The 20,639-nt window shown below is 35.5% G+C and overlaps 1 protein-coding gene and 1 long non-coding RNA gene across 9 annotated transcripts in view; one reads left to right on the top strand and one right to left on the bottom strand.

Moving 5' to 3' along the window:
- LOC118202700 (endothelin-converting enzyme 2-like) overlaps positions 1-20,639 on the top strand; it is a 161,579-nt gene that overhangs the window by 96,336 nt on the left and 44,604 nt on the right. For 2 of the 4 annotated variants that reach the window (XM_085823470.1, XM_085823464.1), the window contains exons 18-20: positions 2,609-2,730; positions 6,775-6,840; positions 7,059-7,157. In XM_085823470.1, the coding sequence (XP_085679596.1) occupies positions 2,609-2,730; positions 6,775-6,840; positions 7,059-7,157 (287 nt within the window). Of the gene's footprint in view, positions 1-2,608; positions 2,744-6,774; positions 6,841-7,058; positions 7,158-20,639 lie in introns of those variants that run through there. The other 2 variants (XR_015042986.1, XR_015042987.1) reach the window with 2 other exon arrangements.
- Positions 1-20,639, bottom strand: part of LOC146999403 (uncharacterized) — a 131,281-nt gene that overhangs the window by 73,045 nt on the left and 37,597 nt on the right. The gene's annotated exons all lie outside the window — the stretch shown is intronic.

Here is a 20,639-nt window from a genome sequence, read left to right as displayed (position 1 = left end):
TGACAAGTCGGATCATTTTCATCTTGAAGTAGACTTAAGCCATTTAGGCGATGATAAGAGGAATGACATGATGAGCTTGTTAAGAAAATATGACAACTTATTTATAAATAAGATCCAGTCTGCAAAGTAAGAGAACATAAAATAAGATTAAATGACATCGAAAGAAAGAAAACATACATTTATCGAATTCCAGAAGCATTGAAGCCGCAAGTAGACAAACAAATCGAAGAAATGTTGACAATGGGACTGATCGAAGAAATGTTGACAATGCAACTGATCGAAGAAACCAACGCTGAAATTTCGTACCCTGTTGTCTGTGTTACGAAGAAAGATAGTAAGCTTCGCCTTTGCGTTGACTTTAGACCTCTTAATGCAGTAACGAAACAAGATGATTTCCTTGTGGAAGAACTCTTATTCCATATTGGGAAAGCCAACGTGCTATCTGCTATTTTCTCAAAGAATATTGGGCCATACCACTGGAAAGAGAAAGGCAAGAATTGGCATGTTTCAAGACACATCGAGCTCAGTATGGATTTTTAAGTTATGACTTTCGGGCTACGAAACGCTGCTGCAACATTTCAGAGAGTGATGAACCAAGCACTTGCTAAATACAAAGATTTCGCTCGAGCTTACCCCGATGACACAGCAGTTTATTCAAATAGTTGGAAAGAACATTTAGTACATCTCGACACCATTTTTTTCAAAATTGTTAGAACTAAAGTTTTCAGTAAATCTCAAGAAATTTTTCTTTACTAAAACTCACATTCAGTATCTAGGGCATATCATTGGTTCCGGCAGTCATCGTACCGATCCAGAGAAAGTGGAGGCTGTCCAGAAATTAGCTAGACAAAGAAACAATTGAAAGGTATTCTAGGCCTGTGTAATTATTATAGAGATTACATTCCACGTTACGCCGAAACAGCTTATCCATTAACCGAGCTCACCAAAAGAAGAAGTCTTGAAGAGCTGTACTTAACAGGAAAACACGACGAAGTATTTGAGAAGTTAAAGAAATGCTTAGTAAAAGGAAAAGTGTTACTGTACCTTAGTGTCTTTATACTCTTGGTGTATTTAATTATGGCAAAGCACACTAGGGCTATCTGCCTAAGAAAAGGGATGCCTTTCGTGGAGGACTTTCTAAGGGAAACTGGCTCGTATACACGTTACACATGGGGAAAACCACGAAAACACCCATGCAGCCAGCCCGTTCGCGGGATTCGAACCTCGGACCGAACTACCAGTGTTCAGCGATTTTACCGCTCGGCCGCTGGTGGGCCGTCTTTATACTCTTGTTCGAGGGTTACCTTTCACAATTCAATGTGATGCATCTTCAACAGGTGTTGGTGCCTACTTATATCAACGGACAAACGGAAAGGTGTACCCGATTAGTTATGCTAGCCAAAAACTAACCAAACCACAACAAGCACGGCTAACTATCGAGAGAGAATCCGATGCCGTTATTTGGATCCTGAAAAAGTTTGAAACAGGGATCTTTGTATCACCTGTGGAACTGATAACTGAGCGTAATCCATTAACGTTCATTACAAAGAATGCACCACAATCTTCTAAGATACAGAGATAGGCTCTAGCATTACAAAAGTATGAAACTACAATTTCGCATTGCCCGGGTGCTAAGTTGAACAATGCGGATGCATTGTCCAGACTGGACACTATTGAGTGACAAGTGCGAAAGAACTTTTTATAGACATTTATGAATTCTTAGAATTACTATTATTATTTTTTTCAGCTATTTCCATAGAAACTTTAAGCGTTATGGATGGGCGGTGTGATGTATGGGTGACGCAAACCAACAAGGTGTACAGATGGGCGCTAACTCTCAATCTGTGAGGCGCCAAAAATTTAGTTTTCAGGAGGGAGACAAACCGAGACGCCAGGATAGGAAAAGGCTCATGGGAGCCGTTAGCGAAATGAAATTAACTTGTATTAATGAATGTACATATTTTAATTATTAGTAGTGCTTGTATTAACTTGTATTAATGAATATACATATTTTAATTATTAGTCTTTCTTTCGATGTCATTTAGTGATCTAGTGTTTACTCTTGTGTGTCTAATAAATGTTTAAAATACGAAGAAGGTTGAATCTACAGCGGGCGCTCCGTTGCGGGCGGCACTTTTTGGGGGAACGATATTTTTTGCGTGAAATATTACTTTACAAAGTTTAATCACGTGAATCATTAAGAATAAGCGATTCTGAATTGCCATACGAAATTAAATTGAGAATAAAAATAGTTTTTCCATTCTACGTAAAGTATTCAAAGAAATCACAAAGAGATTTTAACAGTTGTATACGCTTGTTATACCTTTTTCATTAAGTCGAAACATCTGGATGAAAAAATCTGTTACTCTGGGTGGCAACTAGCTCTATTACTTAAAATCTAAATTACAATATGGTGCAATTACAGCAACGTTTAAAATAAAACATGGGATAAACTTATATAAACCATGGAACATAATTATATATTTTTCTCTTAGTTTTTTCCCAAATTTCAGATATTTGTTAGATGTTTTAGTTCTAGCATTTTTATATAATTGTTTTATAAAATTAAAAAAAAAATCTATTTAAACTCATCTAAATTTTTAAACAGGATGTTTTTATGACGGAGATGGTAATTATCGACATCCAATCTGGTGGCCTACCATACTGGAAAAAAAATACAATGAGCTCATGGGCTGTATCCGAAACCAGACCTTAAAATTTGGCAGAGAAGTAAGTTTTAAAGGTATCTTTTGCGAAATTTTTGCAGATTTCATTTTTATTGTTTCGGTAAATTAGCAGAAAATGTGCTTAGTTTGATAAAGGCTCAGTCAGTAAAAGGGGTATAAGGTATTTCTCCCGCCTTCTTAGCATGCCTTCGTAGTGTAGTGGGTCCGCACGCTCGACGCGCGTTCGAAAGGCCCATGTTTCGAGTCCCGGCGAAGGCGTCGCTCATTTAACATAACTCCTGCTTCCAAAAAATACCTAATGTCTGTACAGGGTTGGTAGCTAAAATAATATTTTGTTAATAAGCTTGCTCACGACTACATAACTTACACTGTTATGTGTTTTCTTTCATCATTTCCTCGCAAAAGAGATGTTATTTGAAAAAATTATTTTATTAGTCCAAAGGGGATTTGCCTCTGAAGGACTATTGTTTTCCTTTTGCGATTTTGTGTCGAATTACTATAAATGGCGTATCACTTTTCAAATTGTTGCACAAATTTTAGAGTCCTGCATTATATTTGAAGAAATTAAATAATAAAGAATCTGCATATACAGTGGTGGCCAAAATTGTGGACACTTTTGGAAATTTTTATGCTTTTTAATTTTGTGTGCTTATAGAAAACATTACGTTTCACAACATGCAAACTTTTATATATCATTTTAAAGAGAATTTATTACTGAATTCAATACAAAACACAAAATTCAATTATTTGCAATACAAAAAAAGTTAAACGATAATAGTTATCGATATACATTAGATAGTGATGACTGCAGTGAGTTATCAGTACTTAGAAGGGTACCCTTTATTTTTGATTACAGCTTCACATCGACGTTTCATTGAGCTGACAAGAGTTTTAAGCTCTTCTTTCGTTATTACATGATGCCAGGAAACAATTATAGCCTCAATTAGTTCCCTTTTATTTGATGGGCGTCTCATTCAGACAAGAGTTTTCAAACGGTGCCACAAATTTTCGATAGGATTGAGGTCAGGACTGTTTCCTAGTCATGACAACAATTTAATGCTCTTTGTACGAAACCACTCTTTCGATATTTTGGCCGTGAGGCAAGGAGCAGAATCCTGCTGAAAAATAAACGAAGCATTGTTGGGAAAGAGATCTCTGATGGAAGGTAGAAGTTTTGGTTCTAGAATAGTGTCAATGTATTTTCTGGCATTCAGTGTCCCATCGATGACATGAAGGCGACCAATACCATCTGCTGACATGCATGACCAAGTAAGTAATTTTAGGCTTCCCTGCTCCGTGAACTAAATGACACTGCAGGTCTACTCCCCCTTTGGGCACGTCGTGGAGGTTCAACCTCCACTATTACCCTCCAAGGGAGCAGCGCACCACCTGGATAAGACACCAGGCAGCACCGGTCGTCTAATGCTCCTACCAGTCGCTTGGGCGAGCCCGTCGCAGCGGGACATTACCCAGCGAACCCGGGGGAAAACCCCCCGGTTACTAGTACCACGCCGCGCTAGGACGTGCCAGACTCCGAGGCCGGCCAATAAGTGTCCTTTCCCAGAGCCTTCAGAACCACCAAGTTCATAAATTTTATACCCCCGTGGCCGAGACTGCCTAGGTACAGATTCTAGCCAGTAGCTTCGCAGAGTTCTCTACGTCGACCCCCGGGGGGATGCATGACCAAATCATAACACTAACTGGGTTCGTCACAGTTGCTTGAATGCAGTCAGGATGTAGCTCTTCTCCTATTCTACGTCTTACATATTTTCGCCCATCACTAGCGAATAACGATATCTTAGTTTCATCACTCCATATAACTTGTGACCACTGATCATCTGTCCAATTAATGTGTTTCTTTGCCCAATGTAGTCTTTTTTTTCGTTGCTGAAAATTAAGATAAGGCTTTTTTCGTGGAATTCTACCTCTCAGTCCAACATCTGTTAATCTTTTCCTGATTGTTCTTGAACTGACAGAAACACCAGCATCATTAAGATCACTTCTGATGGCCGCTGATGACATATTTCTATCTTGGAGACGTAGTCTTTTTATTCTTCTGTCATCAAAAGATGTGGTGCACCTTTTTCGGCCTTTTTCTTCTTTGTTTTTTTATTGAGTTTGTCTCCTGATATCGTAAACAAAACTTTCGGACTCCAGATGTAGTCACTGAACCACCCACCTGTCTTGCAATTTCAGCATAGGAAAGACCACTTTCTCGTAACACAATAATATTACATCTCTTTTTAGGTGTCCAATCTACTCTTTTATTTGATGTCATTGCTTCTTGACTAAATATTAAAAATTTTTACAAAAATTCCTACTTGTTATTGCAGTGTATAAGAAACAGGTCCTCCTTCTACAGAACAAAGCAAAATAACAAATTGTTTCAAGTGTTAACATTATGTCAGCTTCTACTGGCAGTTACTAACATTTGATTGATTCTCAGACCAAGAACAGTGATTGGCCAGGAAAGCTAGACGTTACAAACCACTTCATAACTGTGTTTTTTATTTATATTAAAGTACATATAACTTTTTTTGTATTGCAAATAATTGAATTTTGTGTTTTGTATTGAATTCAGTAATACATTTTCTTTAAAATGATATATACAAGTTTGCATTTTGCAAAACGTAAAACATTTTCTATAAGCATACAAAGTTCAAAAACATAAAAATTTCCAAAGGTGTCCACAATTTTGGCCACCACTCTATGTATGTATGTATGTTTCTTGTATTGTGATAAAACAACGGTACCTAGAGCCAACCAATTTTGAATAACGTAATCCTGGTGCGAATATGATCATCTGAAAGCCCAAATTTGAAATTTGGAATTTTTTTTATTTTGTAAACTTTATTTTATTTTGTAAAACTTTAACAAATTCAACGATTTAAAGGCGAGCAATGGCAACACTCTACGGAGGAAAAAAATCTTTTTATCTCCAGCGCGGGGAACTGTGTATCGGAAATTCTAAAGATATGTTCATTTAAAAATTATTTTGAGACATTGCTGATGAACTGAATTTTATGGTTTAAGTGCAAAAAAAAACATGATATTTAATAAAGAAAGGTAACACACAAAACGTTAAACAAACGCCCCTTTAGACGTAATTTAAAAACGTAAGGCGTAATTTTTTTTTGGCATGCTTATTCTTTAGAATATAACTTTTATATGCTAAATATTAGAGTATACTCACCATTTTCTTGCGAAAGAGATGCTAACTAAAAATTATCTTGTTTTAGTATACGTACTAGCTACTATAAATGTTAGCATTTTGTATGTTACATAAGAAAATTTTCCCATTTTCTCCAAAATGAGATGATAATTAAAAATTATCTTTTTAATATTCTTACTCGTTACTTTTATTTTCGTGTGCCAAATAGAAGAGATTAGTGACCATTTTCTTCAAAAAAGAGACACTAATTAAAAATTATTTTACTTACATGCTTATACAAAGAACTAGAGGTCCACCAGCGGCCGAGCGGTAAAGTCGCTGAACATTGGTAGTTCAGTCCGAGGTTCGAATACCGCGAACGGGCTGGCTGCATGGGTGTTTTCGTGATTTTCCCCGTGTGTAACGTGTATACGAGCCAGTTTCCCTTACAAAGTCCTTCACGAAGGCATCCCTTCCCTTAGGCAAATAGCCCTAGTGTGCTTTGCCATAATTAAATACACCACCACCACACAAAGAACTAGAGATATGAACGATCAGCTACAGTCTCGCCGGTATCTGAACGACAGATCTTCCGATGCTACCTACCTTCTTGACGCTGTGCGCATTTTTCTTCAGCCAGAGGAACGAAAAATCCCTCAGACAGACTATCTAAAAAGTGTTGGTCCGGCAAAAATCAAAACGCAGAAATACATGTGAAGATCTTACTCCCTGTCACTCCCTTTTGATGATACCGTTGCTAATTTTGTCATTGATTAAATTTTCTAACCTGTCCACTGCACATGAAAAATCGGTTGGTTTCCATATATTATGTAAATAGCTAATTTTTAAAACTGGGATTTCTTTAAATAAGCCTCTATTTCTGAAAAATTTTAAATAAGAGTCTACTAATTACTAATTTTCGACTTCTGTTTTCAGATCACCAGCACTGAAATGACGAATACCATTATAGGTGACGTGGGATCTCTTTTTGTCCCATTTGAGGTGCGTATTTGCGTTAATATATACTATGAAGTAAAAATATTTCACAGTTAACTCTTGCTATATTAAATAATAACTAAAAAATGTTCGAATAAGTTGCGAAAATGCATAATGAAAATCGTACATTAAAAATTCCAATTAGTTCAAATAGCTTATTTTTAATTTTAATGTTTAAATATATATGTTTAAATATATCTCTAATAACTTATTTTAAACTTCAGGGTTTGAAAGCTCACTTGAGAAATCTTGAAGAACAGGAAAAGCCTCTTCCTGCAGTTTCTCTTAGTAAAAAGCAAACTTTCTACGTGCAAGTGGCTCAAGTATTAAATTTTCTTTTCCTCATTTTATAGTTTTTTAATGTTTCGTAATAGTAACGTAGCAGTGAAGAATATGACGATGCTTTACTCAGACATATGTTTATATGAAATTTTCTTTTAAAATTTCAGAAAAACGTAAATTATTCATTAAAAAATGCACTTTCTGCTGTTATTTATAGCAAAACAGAACTAATAAGACAAGGAATAGACAAAGTATAAGGAACTTCTGGTATATATATCAGACTGAACTCAGGAACAAATGAACAGATCAGAAATAAATGGGCAAAAATCATTGACAATTTAAAGAAACTTCACGTGTTGATGCATCATTTTGCCATATGAGAGATATGACTTGCATCTTCATTAAATGAATGTTAAAAAAAGCTGCATGTTTCCAGTAGTCAAAAATAGTAATTTTCGTATAAAGAGCTACTAGAATATGGGTGTTTAATCTTTTGCCATATCTGGATCTACCACTCAAAAATGCCAAAAGCCTAACATCCGGAAAACATTATTCCATAACTAATGCAATATGGCGTATCTTGAAGCAGCATCCGGTAAAATAGTATATAATTCTTAATAGAAAATACAAAGATTCTTAATGAGAAAATTAGGTTTTTGGCTCATGAATATAGTTTGGCAGATGTGGTAACGATAACATATTCAAGACTCTTACCTGAAATTTTTGTCCTTATTTTACTTTCTGCATGCTTCACAGAAAAGTAAAAGTTGTTTTCAAATGTACATACTTTCGAAAAGAGTATATGATGAATTAAAATGTTGATCAGAATGAAAGAATGCTGCGATTTTAGTTTCCTTCTTACTTAACTATCTTTCATTATTTCTTTTTCACTTTAAGTCGCATCTTCAGGTCAGCTAAATAATCAATCATATCTATTAAAAAGCATACAACTAGGCCTAATTTTAAAATTCATTTTTGTAAGTGCTCACTTTTTCGTTCAATTTTCGTTACACAATTCCAACCTTAATGATCAGATCTGACAGCAACCGCATGAGACCCGCTCGCACAGAAATAGTAGACGGCGTTAAACTTATAAAAACAAGGAAAACGAAACAAAGAAAAAATAGCGGCGTGGCCACGTGTATAGATGTAGATATTAGAGGAAATTTTCCCGACCGCATAATTTTCAATAATATATACTACCTTAGTCGACCCAGATATGTCTCTGTAGTTTTCTTGAATTATTTTTTCTTCTAACAAGCCGCAAATATTCGAAGAGAACATATTTCCGTTATATATTCTGTGAAACTAGAAATACGATGGCTTGACCTTTTACTGGGCTGTCAAAAACAGGCAATGCCGTGGCAATCTGTATGAAACGTACATCTTTTCCAGCCTATGAGATATAAGTATTCTATCGGAGATGAGATAGGTTCTAGAAATAATCGCCAGTGCCATTTTTTTCCCAATCTGTACTGATCTTCACCCAAAACTGTTAATACACAGGCGTCCGAAATTTAAAGATAACTGATTAATATGCAAGGTTATTGCGGGCAAATTCAATAAATCAACTTATTGCCCGTGTCCCCCCCCCCCCACGAAATCCTTGCCCGCCTTATTTTCGCAACAGTTGGTTTGTCCTTCCAATTACAAAAATGCTTTAAATGAAACAAATATTTATGTTTTAGCATCTTTAAATTTAAAGAAATCAGTTTTGTAAAAATTACAAAATTTAACTTCTGATACGTTCCTCTGATTATTTATTACATTAAGAAAATTTGTACTCGTTATAAAAAACAACATGCAAAAGTTTGACTCCCGTATAAGAATCAGAGGAACGCATAAAAATTTACAATTCACATTTTTTACAAAATAATTACTTAGATTTTAAAATGCCAAAACATGAATACTAAGAGTAATTGGGTCCATGACTAGTAATAGGATCAGTTATGGGTCCATGAATAGTGTTGTGAAACTGATTAGCTGTATCTAACAAATATTAAAAACAAATCTCTTCATTTTGATGTACGAGACACAGATGGCGTTGGCTGTCATTGAAGTAGGAAGAAAAAAAGGCTTTTCCCCCTTTCGACCTCGTGACGTGAACTGATTAAGTGTAATAACTTTCGGGGCCAGAAAAATTTCCCGACAATTGTTAAAAAATGTATATATTTTGTAGTATAGAGAGAATATAATTAGATAAATCAACATATTTGAGTTTTTATTACAGATTCAACATCACACTACCCAGGTAAGTGAGCAAGTTTTGTCTTTAGTTTTTCTGGATTGCTCGGTATCTGGGATGAGTGAAGGAAGTATTTTTATTTTAATGATATTTAATGATAAGACTATGTTTTAGTAATAACATAAAGTGGCATCCCGTGACAGGACTCAAAGAAATAAACTTTAAAAAAAATTATTTTAATGGTTATAGATAGTTTTTGATGTATTAAAGTATAATTAAGTTTAAATTCGAAATTATTTTTTGTAAAGCAGTTTGTTTTATTTTGAAAGTTAACTATGGAAGCTTTAAAGGCTCTGAAACTTAAACGGGCAGGTTTACGCACTTCTTTTGCAAAAACTGCTAATATTTTAAAAACGGAGTTAGTAAAAGAAGATTTTTCTGTAGATTTAGTACGAGATAAACTTACTAAACTACAAAATGTATATTCAGATATAAAAAATGTAGATAATAAAATTCTTGATTTGTTAGCTGAAGACGGGAAAACTTTAGAGGATGATGTTACTAAAGAAATCGAAAGTCGCGAGGTGTATTCTGATGATTTCATAACACTAACTCGGCAAATTAATGAAAAATTGCAATTTTCAGATGAAATCAATTTAGAAACAAGACCAAATGATGGTGCTGGTATTTGTTGTAGTAAGATTAAACAGTATAGACTTCCGAAAATCGAACTTAAGAAGTTTGATGGGGAATTGATAAATTGGTTACCGTTTTGATCGCAGTTTGAGAAAATTCACACTGACCCTGATTTATATGAAAGTGACAAATTTTCCTATTTGATTCAGTGTATGAAGCCCGGATCACGTGCTAAAGAATTCATTGAAAGCTATCCGGTGACTTCGGAAAATTATGATAAAGCTGTTTTAGCTTTGAAGGAACGTTTTGGGAAACCTGAATTATTGGTAGAAGTGTATGTTAGGGAACTAATTAAATTAATTGTTTCTAATGTGAAGGCAGATCAAAAGGATAAATTACCTCTTGATAAACTGTATGATAAAATTGAAGCTCAGTTGAGAGCCTTAGAGTCTTTAGGTCTTAAATCGAGCGAAAACACATCGTGGTTATTTCCGATGGTGGAATCGTGTCTCACAGAGGATGTTTTAAAGGCGTGGCAAAGGAGTTCGCTCTTTAACCAGCCTGAAGGAACTGATCTTACTTGCCTTACCAACTTAATGAAATTTTTAAAGTCTGAAGTGGAGGGTGAGGAGAGATTAAAATTGGCACGTAATGGACTCGACGGTGTTAGTCGTAAAGAAGGATATCATGATAAAGCAAAGAGGGAAACAAAAGGTAAATTTAAATTTAAGAAACAGGGAAATGTTCCCACTGCCACAGGTTTTCTTACAACCAGAGAACATGCATGTATTTTTTGTGGTAAAATGCATGATAGTAAAAATTGTTACGATGCGCGTTCATTATCTCTTAATGAAAGGATTTCTAAAGTTAAGGAGAAAAAATGCTGTTTAAAATGCTTGGAACCAAATCATATGGCAAAGTTCTGTAAACAGTTTGTTAGGTGTTTTGCTTGTGGTAAATCACACTCAGTTATTTTGTGTCCGAACATTAATAATGAAACTGAACTTCCTACAGAAAAATCAGAAATAGACAACATACATACGGCTACAGCCAGGCAAACTTGTACCGCTGACGTAGCTTTAATGACTTTACGCGTAAGAGTAGCTGGTGTCAAAAAGCATAAAGATGTTAGAGTACTCTTAGATTGTGGTTCCCAGAAATCGTATATTTTGAAATCATTAGCCACTGAATTGGGGTTACCAATTATTTCCAAAGAAAATGTTGCTCTTACTTTATGTGGAGGTGCCAGAACAGAGGCAAAGATGCATAACAAATATTTGGTAAAATTATGTTCAGCCAGTCCGCGTAAGTATTCAGATCTAGAATTTGAATTTTTAGATCAAGACATAATATGTGGGGATATACCTCTGGTACCCAAGGGTCCAATATTGAAAGAATTAAAACGAAACAACATTTGGTTGTCGGATCTGGGAGCAGATTGTCCAAAAATAGAAATGCTCATCGGTAGTGATATTTATGGAAAAATTCTCACGGGATCAGTAAAACAATTAAAAGGAGGACTAACAGCAGTTTGTACAAAACTTGGTTGGACAGTTTGTGGTGTATCGGAGGAATTGGTTAATCACAAAGATAAAGATGCTTCCATTTTGTGTGCAAGTTTAGTGGGTCACGACTTTAAAATCTCCGATCTTTGGAGTTTAGAAACGATCGGAATATTAGACGCTCACCAGAATTCAACTAACGCTGCTGAGGAAGAAATTGCCCACGAACAATTTTTAAACTCTCTTTCCAGAAACGAAGATGGTCGTTATTGTGTCGGATTACCTTGGTTAGTATATAACGCAGAATTGCCATCAAATCGTCATGTAGCAGAAAAAAGATTGTTCAGTGTCACCCGAAAACTCAAGTCTTTACATAAATATGAAGAATATGATAGAATTTTTAATGAATGGATGGAGGAGGGTGTAATTGAAATAGTACCAGACAATGAACTGAATTATAAAGGGCACTACTTACCGCATCACCCAGTATTTAAACCAGACAGTGTCTCAACTAAGATAAGACCTGTTTTTGACGCATCATGTAAAGTTAATAGATCGCCCTCCCTTAATGATTACTTAGTAAAAGGACCAAATTTAATAGAAGAAATCCCTTCAATTTTGTTAAGATTTAGAGAAAAATGCATTGGCGTAACCTCTGATATCCGGCGTGCATTTTTACAGATTGAATTACGGAAAGAAGATAGGGACTTTTTAAGATTTTTATGGTGGGAGAAAGATAATGTACTGAAGGTTTTCCGCCATACGAGGGTAGTTTTTGGAGTAAAGTCCAGCCCTTTTCTATTAGGAGCGGTTATTTCAGTTCATTTGGCACAAGTACCAAAGGAACAAAGTTCTATTGCTCAGAAATTAAATAAATCCTTTTATATTGATAATTGTGTGACTTCTGTTGATAACGAAAAGGAGCTTGTGAATTTCGTGAAATCTTCTACTGAAATATTAGCTGAAGCAAAAATGGACTTACGTATGTGGACCTATGGCCCAGTAGAAAAAGATGTGGAACTAACCCAAAGTACTTTGTGCACTGAGTCCACAATGGAGAATTCTGTACCAGTTTTAGGAATTATGTGGGACAGAATAGAAGATAACCTTTATATTGAAATTAAGACTGTATTGGTTTCGGATAATTTGTCTAAAAGAGAGGTTTTGTCAGTAACGCAGACAATGTTTGATCCTTTGGGTTTCTTGACACCTGTTTTATTGCCTGCAAAGTTACTGCTACAGGAAATTTGGGCAATAAAAGCAGACTGGGATACTCCATTACCAGATAGTATCAAAAGTAAATTTTCGAGGTGGTATAATAAATTACAAATTTTGAATAAGTTGAGAATACCGCAACGTATAGGTTTTGGAGATAGAAGTTCCTGGTTCACTTCATGTATTTTGTGATGCTAGCCAGCATGCTTATGCCACGGTAATATTTTTGAGATTCGAAACTAAAGAAGAAACATTAGTCAGTTTTACAATGGCTAAGTCAAGAGTCGCACCCTTAAAAAAACTTACTATTCCCCGTCTAGAACTTATGGCCTGTCTTTTGGGCGTGCATATTTGAGTTTTTATTACAGATTCAACATCACACTACCCAGGTAAGTGAGCAAGTTTTGTCTTTAGTTTTTCTGGATTGCTCGGTATCTGGGATGAGTGAAGGAAGTATTTTTATTTTAATGATATTTAATGATAAGACTATGTTTTAGTAATAACAAATAGTAATAGGCTACATAATACATATATGTAGGCAGGTGAGACTATTCAAGATTTAACAAAGGGATAGTACTTTATTAAATAGAAACAAAACATCAAATTATAATTAAAAGACTTCATTTTTACGAAAACAGAAAATACATTGTGTATGAATAAAAAACACTTTTAAATAAAAAAAATAATTATGTATAAATATTAAATTTTTTAATTACCCAATGTATAATTACATAAAATAGAAATTACATAAAAAACGACTAAATTTATTATGTGGCACGATTTATACCAGAAGCTGTCTCACATTATTTTCTTCTTCCACTGCAGTTGTTTTTTTAGAAGATTCTAATCCCAAGCGATGATTTCCGAAAACGTTCTCATGCAAAGCTTAGGTTTCAATTCTCTTAGAAATTTCCTATTTCAGGAGATTATCATTAGCTGAAATGTTATAAAGAACTTGTTGCGGAAATATTGTTCATGTATCTGAAAGCTCGTTTAGCTTCAGTGCCCTGATACACCTTCTAAATTTATTTATGTCCCAAGCCAATATATTCTAAACTTTTACAAACTTTACCTCGAGACTTTTTGAGACGTTCATTAAAAGACTTCATGCAGACTTTAACTTTCTTTAGACTATTGGGAATTTCGTTATGCAGTTTTCTTGTTGAAGCTATCTCAGGGAAATTGCGAATATAGTTAATTTTTATTTATATAAAATGTAATGCTTGTCAAAGTATGAATATGGCACGCAAGACATAGGCCTTTCTTGGAACAAACGAGGAACACTAGAATTACGGAAGGGGTAATTTTGACACCTAGCGAAATTATACCTCTGACAGCTCTTCTTTTTTTTCGCAAATATCTTAATCTTTTCTCGACTTTTCCTAAATAATTGTGATTTACGAAATAGTAAAGATTTCAAGAAAATCGTATTTTTATTTTAGTCCTAACTAACGATTATACCTAGAAATACGGCAGGTGTCATTTTGACCCTATTGAGAGAAAAGAAATGTGAATACATTCCATTGTATTATCTGAACACTGTTACTTCTGTAAACTATTTTTATTTGCACCTTGCTAAACAAAACACAAACAAAGGAAAAGAATATGGTTGATCTGCGTAATTTCACATCTGCCAGTCACATTATTTGAAATATGGGCAATTCTTTTCTGTGTGGAAAGAAACCAGAGAAAAGAAATTACACTCATGTCCATAAATTAAGGATAATGCAAAATCAGGCAAAGGAAGAGTTAGAAGCAAAGCAAATTTGACTTGTTTGTAAAGCTTATTTATTAAACAAAAGGTAAAGAGAAAAAAAGATGCTATATGTTTGATATTATTAAAAAAATTAGCGATTTTTTTCTCCCTGGAGCAAACTACAAAAAAAAAACCTATTTACAAAAAACCAATATTACATGGTTGGTATGACTGTTAATACATTGTATGTCTCCCAGACGATGCAATACAGTCCGTACAACGCTTAGGCATGCTGAGTATCAAATTATCGATCTGATCTTGGGGGATATTACACCACTCAAAAAGCAATGCTCTTCGAAGTTCCGGTACACATGTAGGAGGAGGTTGACGGGCTGCAACTCGTCAGCCAAGCATATCCCACACGTGCTCTACTGGATTCAAGTCCGGTGAGAATGCTGTCCAGTCCATACGGGTGATATCCTCCGATTGAAGGCATTCGCTTACGATGTTTGCACGGTGAGGACGGGCGTTGTCATCCATAAACACAAATTGTGCGCCCATGGCGCCCCGAAACAAACGTACATGTTGTTACAGAATGACGTCCCGATAGATTTGGCTTGTCATGGTTCCAATTTGAACATGCAGGTCAGTTCTGGAACCCAGAATAATTCCACCCCAAACGAGCACTCCTGCACTACCGTAACGGTGTCGTTCAATGATGTTTTCTTGGTGGTAACGGGTACCTGGAGCTCTCCATATGAAAGTCTGGCGAGAATCAGACTGCAAGCTAAACCTGGACTCGTCGGAAAACATCACACAAGCCCACTGTTGCGGTGTCCACAATGCATGCTCTCTACTCCAGGCTAACCGCAGGCGACAGTGAGTTGCAGTAAGTGGAACGCATCTGACAGGTCTACGAGCATATAGACCAATCTGCCCTATGCGTCTGTACACGGCCTGCCTTGAAATTGTCGTACCTGTGGCTGAAGAGAGCTGACGAGACAGGTCTGAGGCTGTGCTCTGCCTGTTTCTTTTGTCAGTAACTGCCAAATACCGGTCCTCACTCGGCGTTGTAACTCTGGGACGACCTGTTCTGTAACGTCTACTCACATTGCTATTATCTTGGAATCGTTGCCAAAGCCTGGAGATGATACTCTGGGCAATTCCAAGTTCGTCTGATACTTCCAGTTGGGTACGCCCACATTCCAGACGGCCGATAATTCTACCACGTAAAAAATCATCCAAATGCTTCCTTTGTGTCATAACTATTCATTTATTGCACTGAAATGCTTATAAAGCTCCTGCGAACAATTTTACTTCTTTGCCTGTATTCCTTATACATCACTCTCTTACACTCTCGTCATTGTGACGTACCATCGGTGTCATCTGGTTACTTCCTAAAATTTGCATATGATTCTTGAAGATGTGTGTAGTGATTTTACAGGTGGTATATTTATTTTAGAGTTCGATTTCCGCGTGACTCCGAATTATCTTAATTTATGGACATGAGTGTATTACGAGCTCAATGTTGAGCTGAACGTTTGTAGATTTTTCGTAGATATTTGGTTTATTATTCATAACAAGTTTTAGTGGAAAATTTTATTTTATTTATATGAATTTATTATAGTGACATACTAATGGCGCGTAGAAAGAGACTAACGCATGAAGAAATCGTGAAACTGATGCAAGAACTATCTGATGCCGATTACGGTTCTGAAATCGAAAATAATTCTACAGATAAAGATGGAGATGAAACATCTTGCTCTGGATTTATTATAGAGAGTAATCAGGCAATATCATCTTCTAGCTCAAGTGAAAGTACAAATGGATTTATTTCTACAAGTTCAAATTCTGCCGTACCTAAGAATGCCAAAGCGGAAACTAGTAGACCCTCAAAAGGGAATATGAAATTCAACGTAATTCAGACTAAAACTTGTAAAGAAATTGCTAGTGATGGAACTGTATGGAAAGTAGAAAATACTTCAAATACTTCTGGTCGGCGACCCTTGCAAAATATCTTGCGAGAAAATGCAGGACCAACATCCTATGCTAAACGTCACATTTGTTCTGGTAAAGCTCTTAATGCGTGGAAGTTAATGATAAATGAAAAAATTTTACATTTAATTTAAAAATTAAATAATAAAAATTACGTCATAAAGGAGTGTACTGATGCTGAAGCCAAGCGTAAACTTCATAATGACTCTTTCACTATTTTATTAGCATAACTGGAAGCATTCATAGCGTTGTTGTACGTAAGGAGGGCATTAGCTGCCAAGGGCTTAGTTTGTGGTCCAAGACTTGGGGACCAAAGTTTTTCCATGAAACTATGAGTAGAGATAGGTTTCTGGAAATTATGAAATTTCTTAGTTTTGATAATAAACTAACAAGGTCTTCACGTTTGCAGTGTGATAAATTTGCACTAATATCCGAGGTATGGAGTACTTTTATAGAAAACTGTAAGTTTGGCTACAAACCAAATGAAAACTTTACGATTGATGAACAGTCCCTACAAAAACAAGATGCCGGTTTTTGCAGTATATGTCTAAGAAACCCGATAAATTCGGAATAAAATTTTGGCTAGCAGTAGACGATAGGACAAAATACTTATTAAACGGATTTCCATATTTAGGAAAAGATGAAATGAGACCAAATGATCAAAGTTTAGGAGAGAACATAGTAAATCGTTTAGTTGATCCTTACAAAAATACTGGCCGAAATATAACTACAGACAGTTTCTTTACATCAGTAAAACTTGCGAAATCCCTAAAATCAAAAGGATTGAGTCATGTTGGAACAGTAAATCGCGCAAAAAGAGAAATTCCCTCTAGTTTCAAAAATGTAAGGAACGAACTTTTTTTTTTTCGTGTGGTGAAACACGACTATATAACACTTACATCATATCAAGGTAAAAGGAACAAAAACGTAATTTTGTTAAGTACACTCCATTCATCAGTTGAATTTGAATCTAATGAAAAGAAGGTTCCTGAGGATATTGTACACAAAAAATCAGAAAGATAAGCGTGTGTGCTAATTGCTACACTGACTAATATATTATCTGTAAATAAAATATTTCTATGTACTCTTTATAGCAAAACGTTTGTTTTAAAATACTTTAATATTTGGATTAAAAACCACTTTTTTTTTTGGAAAAATTTGCGTAAATATTTATACATTTTATTTTCTGTGTTTTTGAAATGTAAGCTATCGAAAATGGGAGGGGGGAGTGCATTTTCCGATGGAAATATTTAAATGCTTGTTCTTTATTTGACTACATACCTGCAAAGTCTCTATATTCTTTAAAATAAACTGTAGTTGTCATAATTTGCGTTATTTAAATTCCTGTTTCACAAATATACAATATCATATATAGAAATATGCAGAGATCTTATCAAGGGGTCAAAATGACACCCGGTATACGAAGAGTATACGAGGTATACGAAGACCACCGTAATTCTATTGTTAACGAAGGGCTCATACAGCCCTATATCTTGCCGTTGCATATGGAACATCCTAGAAAAGGTACGGCAAAACTGCATGGCGTGTTAGGGAGGTTAGAAGAAACAAAATGCTGTTGCAATAATTTCGACACCTTATTACGTTTATGACATGTATGATTTCAAAGTTCTCATGACGTCAATTTTAACCAGATGAATGATGGGACTTCGCAACTAACCGAGGGTCACCATCACTTTTTCCTATGATGGGACGGACAGTTACAACCATGCCTTCTCCGTGATTCGAACCCAGGCCCTTCGGCATCGCAGTCAGCTTCCCTGACCACTATACCGAGTGGGCGGCTTGTAAGTGTAAATAGTGTTCAGGAAACGCAATCGTATTTCTTAGTAATTGCGACTGAGGTGCATAAGTATTGCCAAAGGGTGAGAAAAAAATTTATGAAATATGGAAAAAGCATATTTCCTACATTTCTAACAAATGTGAGCGACTTTAGCGTGGGCTAAATCGAATTGCATGTAATAGTTTTGGTGTTAAATCGAATGTTAGCGCAATTATTTATAAACAAGGCATTGTACCCTTTATTTCATATGGATGTCGAGCTTGGGGATTGTCTCTAAAAAAAATAAATAAATAAACTAACTCTAATCGCCTGCTTTGAACGATGATGTGGAGGTACTCCGTAATCCAAACGCGTTGGTCCCTTGGTCGACTTCGAATTTTTCTGCGAGTTATATGGGGTTGCCAAACTATTAGTTTTACAATGCTGTTTTCTCTCTTGCCGAATTTTCACCACTGGATCTGCTTATTCTGACCTTTACAGATTACAAAAATAGTCTTGCAAACATTTTGATCGTTTATTACCCTGTCTGTTCTTCCACATCCTTCTGTAAGACAACCAGTGTAGATTCTGGATAGTATGGACACTGATGTAAATTCATTCTCACTTGTGTTCTATACGGATGGTAGTAGGATTGATGATAAAGTTGGTTTTGCTTATGTTATTTTTGAAGATGATGTTGAAATTGAGTACCACCAATTTCGCATTAGAAATGAATTTACTGTATATATTTCTGAGCTTCTGTGTATTAATTTTGAAATTAAGTGGATAATTAGCCAGGATGGACGTGGTTCCAGCTACTTAATCTGTACGGATTCACTATTCCCTGTAGTCCCTTAAAAATACCTCTTCATGTAATAATATTATTGTTAATATACAGCAGCCTCTCGAAGATCTGGAGAAGAAGGGTATTTCAGTGTTTTTTACATTTGTCCGTGGTCACTCGGGTAATCATGGAAACGAGAGAGCTGATTGGCTTACTAAGAATGCAACTAAAAAGGATATTAATGTTGATGTAAATATTCCAAAAGCTTATTTAAAAAAAACATTCAAAGCTAAAAGGATTCAGCAATGGAACTGTGATTATATCTCTTTTGATAATGGATCTATTACAAAAACATTTTTCCCAACTATTTTTGAGAAACTAAAAAGTAAGGACTTGTTCCTCAATTTTAAACTTACACTATTTTTGTCTGGGCATGGTAAGTTTAAAGTTTATCTTGAACTGTTTAAGCCGACGTGTTCCAATTTGTGTTATTGCAATCTTAGGGTTCAGCAAGTGTTTTCCACCTCTTTTTGACTGCCCATTGCTTGATAAAGCAAGAAATCTATTGAAGTGTAGATTAAAATTAATTGGAATTCATTGGCCGTCGAAATGTTATGAGTTTGTATCTTCAGCTTCGGCCTACCGAGCTTTCTACGATTTTGTTGACTTTAATTTTAAACATTGTAAATGATTTCTTTATATATATATATGATAGGCGAGTTGAGGATGCTAGTCTAGGGTCCATTAACAAGTCCAACGTTTTCCACACCACAAAACATTTAATAAAAATAACAGAAAAGGTACAGATTGAATTAAATACAAGTGCTGTTGCGCCTTCTCGCACTTGTTAGATATAAACACAGTTCTTTATCACTTTTAGAATTTAAATATCAGCTTTGGGCCTACTTGCACTAGTTGTCGTATATGCAGTCAAGTTACCACCTTCCTCGTGGAAATATACAGTTCTATATACACTTTCACGTGTAGACATACGTCTTACCACCTTCTCGTGGAGACATCTTACCACCTTCGCGTGGGATAGAAGACTGTCTGTCTATATGTCATTCTCCTCTTTCACCTTGCTCTCGCTGCTGGCACATAGGTTGGCGCTGCTGGCGCATATCCTCTGATGGTTGTGTTGCACTTACGGATACCATATATATATATATATGTAATGATATTTTTAAATCAATTGATTAAATTAAATTCTAATAATATTGCTTAATGATGTGTTGGCGATTCTCTACCTAAATTGCATCCCTGTTCCTAAATTTTTGGCGAAATCCTTTCTTTAATATAAAATATATTAACCTGTTGGCTCTTGCCAAATCGCCAAACTCATAAATCTGTCATATTATATAAAGTCCTTTAGAACACTCCTGATGAGAGGATAGCGTCACCTCGTGATTTCAATTAATATCGCTGATTGGAGGAGCTTCGTGACGCACACATATGTATAAGTAGGGCTTCTGCTCAAGGTACAAAGAAACGCTTGTGAGATGGATGCTAGAATAAACCTACCACTTTATATTCCAAAATTTGTCTCATTCCTGTTGCCCCGGCTGCACAAAACAAATAATGTATGAGAAATTACATTTCAGAAAGCCGGTAGGATACCACCTTCAAAGGGATTATCTAAAAAAGAAGATACCCCAAGGATTATACGGATAAAATGTTACGCACTTTAAATCGACTTCTATGTTTTTACATTTTTCTCTAGCTTCAAGAGA

The sequence above is a fragment of the Stegodyphus dumicola genome, chromosome 1, assembly GCF_044657685.1.
Source record: "Stegodyphus dumicola isolate Sdum_Otavi_A_Nest chromosome 1, ASM4465768v1".
Taxonomy (NCBI): domain Eukaryota; kingdom Metazoa; phylum Arthropoda; class Arachnida; order Araneae; family Eresidae; genus Stegodyphus; species Stegodyphus dumicola.
Note: the sequence above shows the minus strand (reverse complement) of the source record. Positions and strands in the feature narration are given on the sequence as shown.